At 40.1% G+C, this 14,143-nt stretch overlaps 1 protein-coding gene across 49 annotated transcripts in view; it reads left to right on the forward strand.

The window, feature by feature from the left end:
- Nucleotides 1–8,067, forward strand: part of ABI2 (abl interactor 2) — a 99,319-nt gene extending 91,252 nt beyond the window's left edge. For 41 of the 49 annotated variants that reach the window (XM_068966943.1, XM_068966909.1, XM_068966920.1 and 38 more), the window contains one exon: nt 7,667–7,857. In XM_068966943.1, coding sequence (XP_068823044.1) covers nt 7,667–7,842 — 176 coding nt within the window. In that variant the 3' untranslated portion in view covers nt 7,843–7,857. Of the gene's footprint in view, nt 1–7,666; nt 7,858–7,985 lie in introns of those variants that run through there. The other 8 variants (XM_068966895.1, XM_068966896.1, XM_068966906.1 and 5 more) reach the window with 1 other exon arrangement.
- The last annotated feature ends 6,076 nt before the right edge of the window (nt 8,068–14,143 follow it).

Raw genomic sequence — 14,143 nt, forward strand, 5'->3', positions numbered from 1 at the left:
CTTGGCCATCTAGCAGTAGTTTCCAGGCCATGGTGCAAGGAGGTGGAACCCCAATAAGCCTGGATGTCTCAATGAGTAGAGAAGATAGAGATCAGAGTTTTGGGAGGCCACTACAAAAAGACAAAGGACAGAGCCCTGGGATAACTGCAGAAGAGTCTCCTTGAATCTTTTGACAGAGTACCGACCTGTACATGTATGTGAAGAAACTGCCTACGATTGGAGAAGGAACAATCACAAAGGAATAGGCAGAAAAAGTCTTGGAAATAACAGGCCTGGGAATAGTTCATGCTCCCAAACCAGCGAGAATAGAAAGACCTTACAATACACAAGGCATTGAGAAGAGGCCTCAAAATTGTGTCCCCTGATGTGTGGGGCCAAATTAGCACTAAACTATCTGGGTTGCCCTAGATTGCCCCAACAAAAGTTTAAATGCAAACTTTGAAAACATCCAACTGATTTCAAGTAACTTAACTGAGCTCCAGGACAAAACCAGCGCTGTCGAAAGGACTTAACAAACCAGTGCACCAAACAGTAAGATTCATAGTGACCAGCATCCAATCAAGAATTACAAGACATGTAAAAAGACAGGAAAATATAACTCGTACCTAAAAGAAAAGCCAGTCAACAGGAAAGACCTAGAAGTGACAAGATGTTGGAATTAGCAGACATGGGTATAGTTTATGACACCACATATATCCAAGAAGGTAAAGGAAAACATGAACGTGAGAGAAAAGAGAAAGAGAAACCCGTATAGAATTTCTGGAGATGAAAAGTACTATATCTAAAGTGACACTTAGAAGGAAAGATCAGCAGCCTTGACAATATGACATTAGAAACTATCCAAAACAAGGCACAGAGAAAAAAAACCAGCAACAGATACATGAAACAATATCAGATAATATTTATTCACAGGAGATGTTATCTTTTATGTAGAAAATCCTAAGGAAGGAATCTACAAAAAGCTCATAGAACTAAAAAGTGGACTTAGCAAGATGGCAGACTACAAAGTCGATTTGTAAAATTAGCTGCATTTTTATATACTAGCAACAAACAGAAATTTACAAATTAATACCTTCTGTAATAACATCAAAAACATGAAATACTGAGGGATAAATTTGGTAAAAGATATGTAAGACCTGTTGATGAAAACTATAAAACTGAAGATAAATAAAAGCCTTAAATTGAAACAAATGTTCTTTGACCATTATTGTGAAGAGACTTTTCCCAAATTAATATATAAAGTGAATGCAACCTCAGTAAAAATTCTAGCAGTCATTCTTGCAGAAAACCAGCTTTGAAAAAGAAGACTAATGTTGAAGGATTTAAACTACCTGATTTCAGAGTTCTAGTGTAAAACTACAGTAATCAGGACAGTGTGGCATCTGTATAGAAATAAAAAACAGTGGAATAGAAAATAGAATCCAGAAAAAGATCCACACGTGTTTTTTGATGAAAGTGCAAGATAATTCAGTGGGGAAAAGATATATTGCTTTTAACAATTGTATGTACATCTGTAAAACATAAACTTCAACCTTTATTACCTCACCATACACAAAAATTAATTCAGAATTTATGCTGGAATGTAAAACTATAAAACTTTTAGAGGAAAATAGAGGAGAAAATCTGTGTATTCTGGGGTTAGGACAATTTTTTTGTAGAGAGCACATTAAAAACCATGAAAGCTTAAACGAAAAAAGTCAATTAACTGAATTTCATTCAATTAAATTTTTATTTTTTAACTCTGATGTTAAGAATGATGTTATATGACAAGGCCAGCCATATAGACTGAGAAGAATATTTACAAAATACCTCAGGAGACAACTTGTAGAAAAAACAGTTTGAAAACATTTCATCATAAAAGATACATGAATTGTATGTGAAAAGATGTTCAACATTAGTTATTAGGGAAATGCAAATTAAAGCTACAGTGAACCAGACTACACCAGAACACACCCTGTGGAATGGCTGCAGTTAAAAACATGATGCCAAGTGTTGGAGAAATGTGGTGAAACAGGAGTTAGTACAGTGTACATTGCTGGGAAGTATGCAACATTTCAGCCACTTAGAAAACTGCTGGCAGCGTCTTACGAAGTTAGATGTACACCTACCAGCTGATCTGGCAGTCCCTTCCTACACGTTGATTTATGAGAAACGAAGGTGTATAGTCACACAAGTACTTAAACTCAAATGTTCTGAAACTCAAATGTTCATAGCTGCTTTTCCATCATAGCCGAGATTGGAAACACCCCAAGTGTCTTTCAGGTGGTGAATGGATAAGCTAACTGTGGGTCATCCAGCCATTCAATGGAATACTGTTCAGCAGTGGAAAGGATTAAGCTACTGGTTCTTCCTGGCTCTGATGGTAAAGAACCCGCCTACCAATGCAGGAGACTTAAGAGACGTGGGTTCAATCCCTGGGTCAGGCAGACACCCTGATAAAGGGAATGGCTACCTACTCCAGTATTGTTGCCTGGAAAATACCACGGACAGAGGGGTCTAGTGGGCTATAGTTCATCGGTTTCAAAGAGTTGGACACAGCTGAGCACCTAGCACATACAACAGTCTAAATGGATCTCAAGCATTATGAAAAAGAATCAAGGCACAGAAGATTCAGGCTTTATGATTCTTTCTAAATGAAATCCAGAAGATAAGTGGTTTGGGCTTCCCAAGTGGCACTGGTGATAAAGAACTCCCCTGCCATGGAAACTTAAGAGACGCGGGTTCAACCCTTGGGTCAGGAAGATCCCCTGGAGGAGGGCATGGTAACCCACTCCAGTATTCTTGCCTGGAGAATCCCATGGACAGAGGAGCCTGGTGGGCTCCATGGGGTCGCAGAGAGTCAGACACGACTAAAGTGACATAGCACACACACATACTGGCAGGTGAGGGAATTTACACAGGGGCACAAGGAAACTTTCGGACCACCAGTGTTGGACAACCATTGTCCAGTGTGATGGTTGTGGTGGGAGCTGTTCATTTGTCATGTGTCTGGGTACATACATGTATCAAAACTCACTGAATTTTACACTTAACTGATTGTGTTTTGTGTTTAAATTGCATCTTAATAAAGCTGCTTCTAAGAAAAGAAGCACCCAAGGTACTGTCTAGGGTGTGGCCTGGGACATTGACAGGCTCTGCAAACTTGTTAGCGGACTTGAATATTGTCCTGGACAAAGGGATGACAGTTTTCAGTTCTGAAAAACCAGCTCAGTGATTCCTTAAGAGGAAAGCATAATGAAAAGATATGCTTGTTAAAAAATCTACTCCTCAGTGAATATGCAAAAATCTGGGGAGACTTGTAAGAGAGGAAAAAGTAAGTTTATTTTCAGTCCAAATAACTCTTTAAAAGAAAATGCCTGATATTTTTCAAAGTTTATCTTTGTTAAGCCAAATCTTTTAAAATGTAAAAATCAGATAAGCTCTTCCTTCCTCTTTCTGGGAAAACAAAAATAACCAGCTGTGTTCATCTTATGATTGACTGCTCTTTGGGTGTGCATGCATGTTAAGGCTGTTGTTGCCTGATGTCTTATTTTGCTATCTTAGACTTAGATTCATACACTTTGCTAACTAAGTTCGTAGACTTAGCCCTGGCTCTCACCTGTGCCTGCATTTAGGGTCACCTCGGGAGTGTTTAATGTGTCCGTACTTCCAGATTAAATCAGTCTGTGGACAGGGGACCCAGGCATCAGAATTTTTTAAGGTTCCTCAGATAACTTCAAGGTTGAGCACCACTGCATAGGTTTATCCTAAGTGGAGATAACTTGTATATATAAGTATCTTGGTTGAACATGGGGAGAGAAGATACATTTTCTTGTATTTATTGGCGTAATGCAAAACTTATTAATATGAGACAGTTAGTCTCCCCATTTTGCAAACTAGAATACTGAGGTTCAGAATAATTTATAATGTTATATAACAGAAAATATGTTAGAGATAGTATATCACAATAGTTAATAATTCAAAGGGCTAACATTTATATAGAATGTTTACTATGTACAAGGCCCTGGGCTACACATTATATGTGCATTGCCTCATTTAATGTAACAGTGCTTTGAGGTATTCAGTTCAGTTCAGTTGCTCAGTTGTGTCCAACTCTTTGGGACCCCATGAATTGCAGCACGCCAGGCCTCCCTGTCCATCACCAACTCCCAGAGTTCACTCAGAGTCACGTCCATCGAGTCAGTGATGCCATGCAGCCATCTCCTCCTCTGTCGTCCCCTTCTCCTCCTGCGCCCCATCCCTCTCAGCATCAGAGTCTTTTCCAGTGAGTCAACTCTTTGCATGAGGTGGCCAAAGTACTGGAGTTTCAGCTTCAGCATCATTGTTTCTAAAGAAATCCCAGGGCTGACCTCCTTCAGAATGGACTGGTTGGATCTCCTCCCAGTCCAAGGGACTCTCAAGTCTTCTCCAACACCACAGTTCAAAAGCTTCAATTCTTTGGCGCTCAGCTTTCTTCACAGTCCAACTCTCACATCCACACATGACTACTGGAAAAATCATAGCCTTGACTAGACGGACCTTTGTTGGCAAAGTAATGTCTCTGCTTTTCAGTATGCTATCTAGGTTATTATAATACCCATTATATAGCTGAATAAAAAGCATCTTGGTGCTGTTGCTAAGTCACTTCAGTCGTGTCAGACTCTGTGCGACCCCATAGACGGCAGCCCACCAGGCTCCCCTGTCCCTGGGATTCTCCAGGCAAGAACACTGGAGTGAGTTGCCATTTCCTTCTCCAATGCATGAAAGGGAAGTCGCTCAGTCGTGTCCGACTCTTCGTGACCGCATGGACTGCAGCCCACCAGGCTTCTCCGTCCATGGGATTTTCCAGGCAAGAGTACTGGAGTGGGGTGCCATCGCAGCTTAGGAAAGTGGAATATATTCTGTAAAATGATAAGTGGTATAGCTGGGATCTAAACTTGACAGCATAACTCCTGAGCCCACATTTTTAACATTGTCTTAAGCTTGAACTCTGACAGACCTGGGATTGAGTCTTGGCTCGATTTTTACTGGTGTTAAATTATTTGTGACAAAATGACTCAGTGACAGAACTTCTTGGCAGAAGCATAAACAGTATATCAGTATATCAGGCAGCATTTCTGTGCCAGTCCCTTGTCTTATTCATCTTTGTATCTCTAAAAATCAGAATGGCTGCTCCATTAATGATTGTCCAAGAATGAATTAGTGCTTCTCATTCTGAGGAGTCCAGAACGCTCCTCAGTGAACATGGCATGCGTGATGTGCTTTGAATGCTGAGTGTGAGTTTCTCAGGCAGAGGAGAGAGAGAGGAAGGGCCATCCAGTCAGAGAGAATCCTCTGAGTTGAAAGGGCATGGTGAGCAATGTCCTCTGCCTGGGGCCCTGGTGAATTTTAAGGAGGGAGTGGGTGAGCTAAGGGTGCCGGAAGGGGAGTAAGTTATAGTTATATTGGGAGGCCTTGAATACCAGGATGAGGGTGTTTGGAATTTTTTTTCTTTTTGAAAAATCTGATAGTAGAGGAAAATTGTGGAAGATCTTAAGTAGGTTAATGCTAAGTTCCCATGTACTTACATTTTAATTTTTTTAAAAGATACTTGATAACTAGTGTAGAGTGCATTAGAAAGAAAGAGAAATAGGAGTTGGAAGGACCAGGTTGGGTATCTTTCTAAGCAAGAGATGAGGGCCTCAGCTGGGGTGGTGGTGCTGCACATGTTGTCCACATAAATAAATAGATGCAAATGGAAGTATTTTTCATGCAGCACTGTCACTCAGTTCTTTTAACTCCTTCAGAATTGTTTGCCAAAAGTCAGTTGATGTTCTGCCTTTAAAAATTATGTTTTGTATGATGGGTCATCTGATAACCTCATTAAAGTCTACCCTAACTGTCGTTGAAAGCAAAGGAATGGGAGCCACCTCACTTGTGAAAAAGCGGGGTGTTCTGGGGAGTCATTCTCTTTCTTAATACCATGCTGGTAATATGAATTGGCCCTTTGGCACCCAGGGTGTTTCTGTACTTAAGCATAGTGCACCACTGTAGTTTTAAGTAGAAAGATAAGCAGGAAATGAAAACTTTTATGACTGATGCTTGGCTGATAGTATCGTCCCAGGCAGATCAGATTTAGATGCAGGATCATGTCACTCATGCTGCTTAGAAAATCTTCAGGTGCCCCTAGTGATACGTGTATTCCAGTTTGGAGACTGCTGCACGGATGAGGGCATTGACTGTGACGATGGAGAAAAGCGTGGGTTTGAGAGATTCAGAAGGCACGGAATTAACAGGATTTGCGGTAGTTTCCTCTAAATTACTTTTCAGTGGGTTTACATTTCTGTAAGCATCAGGAATGTTATCAGTCCAAAAAAACAAAAGTTAAAATTAAGTTGACTGAAAATACTAAATACTCTACATAACTTGTATTCTCTTTAAACTTGTATGTCATTTAATTGTATTTGTTTAGGTGTTTGATTATACTTTGAGAAATACACACAAACTGTAGTTTCTGCTAAACTATTTTCTGGCATCCTCTGTCACTCTAATGGCAAATACTCAGTTTAGGAAAGCTGTTGAGTTTTTACTAAAGCAGGCCAGAAATTCAAGTTAGCTGGAGCAAGTTTTACTATCTCAAAAGTCCCTGTTTTCGTTTGTTTCTTATTTGTTCAGGATTAAGGTTGCATAAGAAACAGTCAATATAGATAGAGACTTTATTGAGTGAAATTCTGAGTGGCATAATGAAGGTACAGAAGATCTTTTTACAGAAGGTTTAGTTTGAGGGAGACTAGTAAGGGGAATGGCTACCCACTCAGGTATCCTTGGCCACCAGGCTCCCCTGTCCATGGAGTTGGCCAGGCAAGAATACTGGGGTGGGTTGCCATTCTCTTCTCCAGGGGATCTGCTCTATCTGGGGATCAACTTAGATCTCTTGCATTACAGGCAGATCCTCTACCATCTGAGGTAGTGGGGAAGCCCAATATAGGGTGTCCCAATTTAATTATACCACTGAGGAAAATGTAATACTTAAGAACCAGAGATTTTCCGAGAAATCACTGAAAGGCCCTGGTTAACAAGTAATTTAAGTAATGAAAATCATAGGAGAGCTCACAGGTATCTCAGTTTTCGTAACACTTTCAGTCTGTTACTGTGGAGGTGTTAAATTGGTGGCATAATACAGCATGTGTTTTGAAAGAATATGTATGGTAGATGCCCATCATTCACACATTGTCACTGTCCTCAGTTAACAGGCATAGGCTCTAAAAGTGTGAGAAAAGAGACATGTCTGCTACTCCCTCAATTTCATTTTCTCACTGGCCTCTCCTAGTTTATCTCATTGCTGTAGTATCATTCCAGTGTTTAAAGATACGTGCTTTTACATAAAATGGTGCGTTAACACAAGCTCTACTGAAGAAACAGCCATCTTTCCCCATTCTGGGATTGTGTGTATCTCTTCAACAGACTGATTAGTAAGTTTAACTAAATACTACTTTTTGCCATCTATGAAGTTTTGAACCTAACTTCAACGTGGAATTCCACTGTAGAGACTGGGTATTAGACAATGAACTTGGGTGGAGGGGTGGGTCCTGTGTTGAGAAAGTCAGGTTTCGATCTGCTGTAGAAGTTCGGGAAGGGTATTCATTACTCGGCTCTACTTTGCTATGAATGTCCTTCTTTTTTCATATCCTTTTTTTCCCTCCTCTAGTTGTGGCAATTTATGATTACACAAAAGACAAGGAAGACGAGCTGTCCTTTCAGGAAGGAGCCATTATTTATGTCATCAAGAAGAATGACGATGGTTGGTATGAGGGAGTTATGAACGGAGTGACTGGGCTTTTTCCTGGGAATTACGTGGAGTCTATCATGCATTATTCTGAGTAAAGCTCAGCAGGGCTGTCTCCCTCACAGGAATAGTCAGGTCTTCCCAGATTATCGAAAGGCCCTGGGGATTCCCCTCCAGTGAAATGAATGAAGGATACAAATGACAAAAGCTACCTTTTTTTTTTTTTTGGTTTATCCCTCAGTATTAAAACAAAAAAGCAAGCTGAATTTGAACAAATGGATCTTTCTGCCATCACTTATACTATGCTGAGCTGTTTGGATTGAAATAAAGTGACGGTTTCTGAATATATCAGAGGTATAACAGTGTAACTATGTGAAACAAATCAGGTTAAGACTGATTCAGAAAAAAAATCTGGGATCTCTCTCAGGAATACTGTACACCCTTGGGATTTCTCCTCCTGCGGAATCTGTGGCACTGGATGATCTGCAGTGCCTGTGCTAAAGGTTAGCCGCGTGGCCCAGTGCGTGCCCCAGCCCCACACTTTCTTCCACTTGTATGAGGGGGGGAACCAATATTTAAGTATCATACATAACCATTTTTGTAATTGTTTCAGATGACCTATTTCCTCTTCAGCACTGTAAATTCTGCATTTTCTCAGCACTTGAGTGCTCCGAACCAGTTAATGTTGAGCTGACTTGCATCCCTTCATGTTTCTCAGTTTATAGATTATGAGATCGATTTGAGTCTCCATTCTGAGGGTGGTTTGGTCCTGCTGCTGCTGCTGCTGCGTGAGACTGCAGTGCTGCTGATGGCAGTGTACCCACAGGGGTGATGGTGCAGCCGGTTTCACGAGCTCAGGTGGGCGTGCTGAGGTAGACAGGAAGGCTCCTAAGGTTCTAGAGAGGTGAATGGTAGGTAGAAGTGCCTTGCTCACGAGGCATCCTAAACCCTGGCCTTAGGTGCTGTTTTGAAGAGTAGGATCTTAGAAGTCGGACCAACTATTTCTTTACTACTTTCACTATTTAGGGAACAAAATTTTTTTTTAAATAAGTTATTTTCAATTCTCTTGAGAGTCACTGGGAATACAAGGCTTGCTCCTGTGCTCTCTGAATGTTATTAATGGCAAGTGTTAGCTACTGTTGAAATTGTTTACTCACTTAGAGAAGATAACTATTCCCCTGATTCTGTGTGATTGGCCTTTGCAGTAGCTGCTCTTGGTGAGAATCTGAACCTTAAATTTCAGATTAAGAATAGTGGGATGAGTGGTGTAAGGCCAAGTGCTTATCCAAGTTGTTTTTTTTTTTCATCTGCACAATTACAGCTTTGAAGTCAGTGGAGTTTGGAAGGCAGATGACTTTAGTCATCTCTTCTGTAATAAGAGACACTGAAAAAAAATCCAGGAGGCCTGGCTGTTTGGCAGGTGAATACTGTGACGAGGCACCAGCTCACAGGCCACAGCTGCCATCGGTCCTTTCTAGTCTCAGTGGCCTGGCCAGCAGGGAGCTCTGCCAGGTGACCTCCCAGGGCTGGATGAAAGGCAAGAGGTGGCAGCTGTGTATATGTCAGACATGGGCCTTGAACAGGACAGTGCAGGTGAGGAACGTGAATGTAAAGTGAGCAAGTGTCGTAGGTGTGAGGGAGTTCAGACAGTGCAGACAGAGCTAATACTACTAGTACCAGAGCACAAAACTCATCACCATGTAACTGAGACCCAGATACAGTGTTTCCTTAAGATTTTTGTTTTAAAGGTGCAGGTTTTTTTCCTTACACACTGCAGTTAGCAAAGATTTCCCAGACACTGCATTTCATTTTCATTAACTTGCCTCCAGTACACTGTAAATTACACTTCATACTTTGTTAGGTCACCTTGATTCCCTGCAATTCCCTGTCTTCCTTCAAAGTAATGGCCCTTGAGTGTCCTCTGAGCCTTCAGCTTCATTATGGATGCAACCAAGACTATACTTGGAGAGGTTAAACTTCTCCTAGTGTTGGTGTGTAACTAGGAAAACTGTTTTGAAATTAGATGTTAAAAATTATTTAAATAGCTTTTTGCTGAGAAAGCTTAGTGGACTAATAAAGCAGAAGGTATTTCAAAATCCAGCAAATAGTTCCTACAGCTCCCACCTTCAGAAGCCCAGAAGGCAACTGTGCATAAAGAGTTGGTGGTGGTCAGCTTGCCCATGGGACCCCTGCTGGACTGGGGGGCTGAGATTCCGGTGAAGACCTGCAGCACAGGGATCCATGGGTCAGCCGATTTTCCCAGTATTTTTTAGTACTAATGTGTGTGTAGTTTTTTGTTTTAAAAACAACACCTGTTGGATTTTCTGCATATTTTACCTTTTTTGTACAGTTTTAAATTCTACATATTGTTTTGGAAGGATACTGTGTCATGATGATGGGCCAGGCTGAGTCATTGGGGACTTTTAATATTTCATAGGCTGCATGTTATTAATAGTCTGAGGGTAGTATTTGTTTTATTGTAAGTTCACCCCATTTTTAAATAAGATGGTTGGTAGGAATTCTAAGCGAGTGCAGAAATTTTACATGCTGCGTAATATTGTGGCAAAGGTGATTCAGGTATAAAATCTGACCAGTAAGCAACCATTTTTTTGGGCTAGAGGAGGTCCATTTCCTCTTGAAGTGTTTTTGACTTGTGTCCACTCACTTTTGCCTTTAAAAAAAAAAAAAAGAGGGAGAGCTGTGACGTAAAAGTTGTTCCCTTTTTAAAAGTATTACTATTGGACAGGCCATGGGGATTTCAACAAAAGCATACTTTTCTTGTTGACCTTATGACCTAGGCAATAAATTGAAAACCAAAATCTTGTCAATCTAGATTTGAGAGATTGAGCCTGTTGTTTGACATACAGAAGAATCCTTTAAGGTGTCTGGTCTAGTGCTTCCCGTCTTTTGCCGACTTGCTTGCTTCCTTCCCGGGGGCCCTGCTATTCCTCGCGCAGCGTTAAGGACCTGCTGCTTTTGCTGTGTTCCTAAGAGTCACTGGTGAGGCGTTTTCCTCCCTGCTCATCCCCTCCTGCTGCTCACTACCCAGCCAGAGAGGCCTTCCTGTCTTCACAGAGGCCTCTGTGCTGCAGCTGTGCCCCTCAGCAGTCTCACGACCACCAGGGTTTTTCCGAGGCATGACGACGACGGTAGTGTGCTTCTACCCTTTCATGCTCCCTTTCTTCTAGCAGGCGACCATTCTGCATTAAGAACTGGTACTTTTTCTTTCACTACCTTTCTTCCTCTCTGGAGAGAGCCATGGCATGACCTGAAGGCCACCTCTCTCTCTGAAAAGGCTTTGATGGAGGAGCTAGCAGGTGCTTGATACATCTTGGAAAAGAATGGGGATCTGCATCACTTCTCATCTGTTTGCTTCTGAACTTCTTTGGCCAGAAACTCCTGATCAGTGTTAAGGTGATAATTTCCCTCACATGATTTACTTAAGAGTTTTGGAGCTAGATGAAATTTCAGAAATTTTAGTTCAGTCTCATTTTACTGATGAGGTTAGATGTTTCATTTCAGGTAACAGCTAGTTAACAACAGTAGAATCCCTGACTCAGCACCTGGTATTCTTTCTGCAACTGTCTTAACTGTGTTATATGTTTATTTTAAAGTTCTACTTGATGTCTTCAGGAAGATACTTGAAAAGTTAACACTATGTTTCAATTAATACAATTCAAAGTGTTGTTTAAAGGAGTGTATTGAGTGCAGCCTTAATTAGTAAAAGTAATCTTCATTTTAACCCTTTTGAAACTACACTCGGTACAACTGGTCTTTTTCATTAGGTGTATGTAGCTAAAATGGTACAGTGTCTCAGCACTGGAAGGAGCAGCACAGCCTTATCTGAGAGCCTTAGAAAACAGTTCTTGAATGGAGGCAACGCGCTCATTACCTTAAGTTTATTTTGTGCTGAGCTTTGTTCTGATTTGAGAATCTCATACTTAAAAAAAAAATTGACAAATAAAATGACAGGGCCTGTGTATAAATGATCCTTGCTAAATATCTTGAGGTTTTTTTGTAAAAAATCAAACAAAAAGCAGACAAAAAGCTTATTTTCACATTAAAATGGAAACGTCTTTTGCAAACTTTAGAATTCTATGGAAAAGCAGTTTTTACCATATTTTGTGTCCATGCATCTTTTTCTTAACAAAATAGTTTACAGAAAAGAATGTAAACAATTTGTGATCTGGCCAGTTGTGCTTACAGCTCCCAGAGGGAGGGTTGGGGTTACGCCTTCAGTAAAAACGATGTAGGAAAACCTGAGGGAGCATCTCTTGCCAGTAATGTTTCTTGTGTGTGCCATTAAACCACCTCCAGATAAGTTGGGGGGACATTTCACTTTTTAATTTTGAAACTGTATTTGGAATTAATTGTTGCTGTGTACTAAGAACTTGGCCTAAATAAAATCCTACAAGGTATATCCGAATGTCTTGTGAACGTATTTCTGCAAGTACCCTTTTTGGCCGTGCCATGTGGCATCTCAGTTCCCTGACCAGGGAGTGAACCCGAGCCATACCAGTGAAAGCCCAGAATCCTTATCACTAGGTGGTAAGTTACAAGTGCTGGCCTGCTGCAGTCCATGGCGTCCCAAAGAGTTGGACACGACTGAGCCACCGAACTGAAGTTAAGTGTGTCAGAAAATCCTTCCCTGTTGCTCTGCTTTGTCCTTATTTTTGTTGTAAATGAACCTGAAGTTTTGATTACTTTTCACCAAATACATACAGTTCTTTTAATATAAGGAAACCTTCTGTTTTTGTAACATGATTGTAAATACATTCAAATCCACATTTACATACACCTTGACACAGCAGTCAACACATGATTGTGATACCAAGGCTTCCAAACAAAAAGCTCTTACCTAACTGTTGTTTAAAGGGGGAAAAATCTTGTTATTTTCAGTCGAACACATCAAATTAGTTTACGCTCTATGTGCGTGTTGCAATCTGTCTTGGGTATTTCAACATAAACAGCAAAACCAGGTTCTTATGGTGCCGATCCACAAACAGTCCAGTACAGTTCAGATGTTTAAATGAATCTATGTATTCTTTTTATTAAGGACTGGATAAGTTGACATAATGGAAACACGTAAATTACACTGACCGCATGACTACTGTCCTAAGCCATTACAATAGTTTACTGACAGTAACTTGGCAAGAATAAAGTAACTTGGAAAATAACTTAATCCAGCAGTAGAATAAAAACATCATCAGTAGTACTGAATCTCTCTCTCATATATATATATATCTGTATATAGGGTTAGCACAATCAGGGAGCAAGGCACATAATGAAATGAGTGTACATTTTAAGTAGAAGAAAATAATAGCAACAAAGCTGAAAGAAAAACTGTCACTTCATCTTTACCGAGCTGTGCATAATCATCTGAATGTCCTCTATCCTGTACTTTTAATGCAGTTCCTTTTGCCTTTTTCATGCTTTAAAAAGGTATATTCCTACACTGTATATATTTATGGCAAAGCTCCCACAGCCTGGATGTTAGCTTGAGCCTTTACTCCTTTTTTTAAAAAAGAAATGGGAAGAAAGGGAGCAATCTCAGTTAAATGTGCAATTTTTCTTTAAAACAGTAAACAATGCTTTTATGACATTGACACAAGCTGATATTCTAAATGTACATTTCTATAAAAGTTCACTAGTGGCTGACAATAAAATTAAGCAAAGTCATTTGAAACATTCCAGTTAATGCTTTTTTTTTCCCCTAGGAGAAATTATTTACAAGTAGAGAGAAATATAGGAGGTGGTAATCATGAAAAATGGCAGTTTTTGGTATTAGGTTACAATAAACAAACAATGGACAGTTTGCAGAATGCAGATTTTGTTTAAGTGCCACAAGCATGTTCTGCTTAAGAAGAGGTTGAGGCTTCAATTATGAGCTTGGTATTAATAGCCATCCATGTTCAACATTCGTTCTGAACTTGGCCATCTTTTAAACATGTAGTATTCACCATCACCCTGACCTGACTCTCTTCTCTAAATGTCTTTGGTAGAAAGCAGCCAGACCTTGATTAGGTAGATGAAGCCATCTCTTGTGAGACAGTCAGTCACTTTTTCTGTTTCTGCACAAACTAGAAACACCTTCCTTCTTTCATTAGCACCTCAAAGTTTGCTTGTTAAATTTTTTTATGCTGTTCCTCCAAGAGAGTTCAAGGCACTGGGAAATATAGCAGATGTTTTCTAAACGGTTTCTACTTCAACAAGCAAAGAGCAAACCAGTTTCCTTTAAATGTTTATCAAGTATATTGTGTTTAGCTTATTTTTACTTAGCAAGTGTACTCTACAGCTAAATTTTTGATTTCTTATACATATAGACCTTCTAAGGGCACAATTAAGAACTGAACACTTGTTTACTTTGAGGGAGACTAGTAAAGAGAGAATAGTCTTCCA

The sequence above is a fragment of the Capricornis sumatraensis genome, chromosome 3 (genome assembly GCF_032405125.1).
Source record: "Capricornis sumatraensis isolate serow.1 chromosome 3, serow.2, whole genome shotgun sequence".
NCBI lineage: Eukaryota > Metazoa > Chordata > Mammalia > Artiodactyla > Bovidae > Capricornis > Capricornis sumatraensis.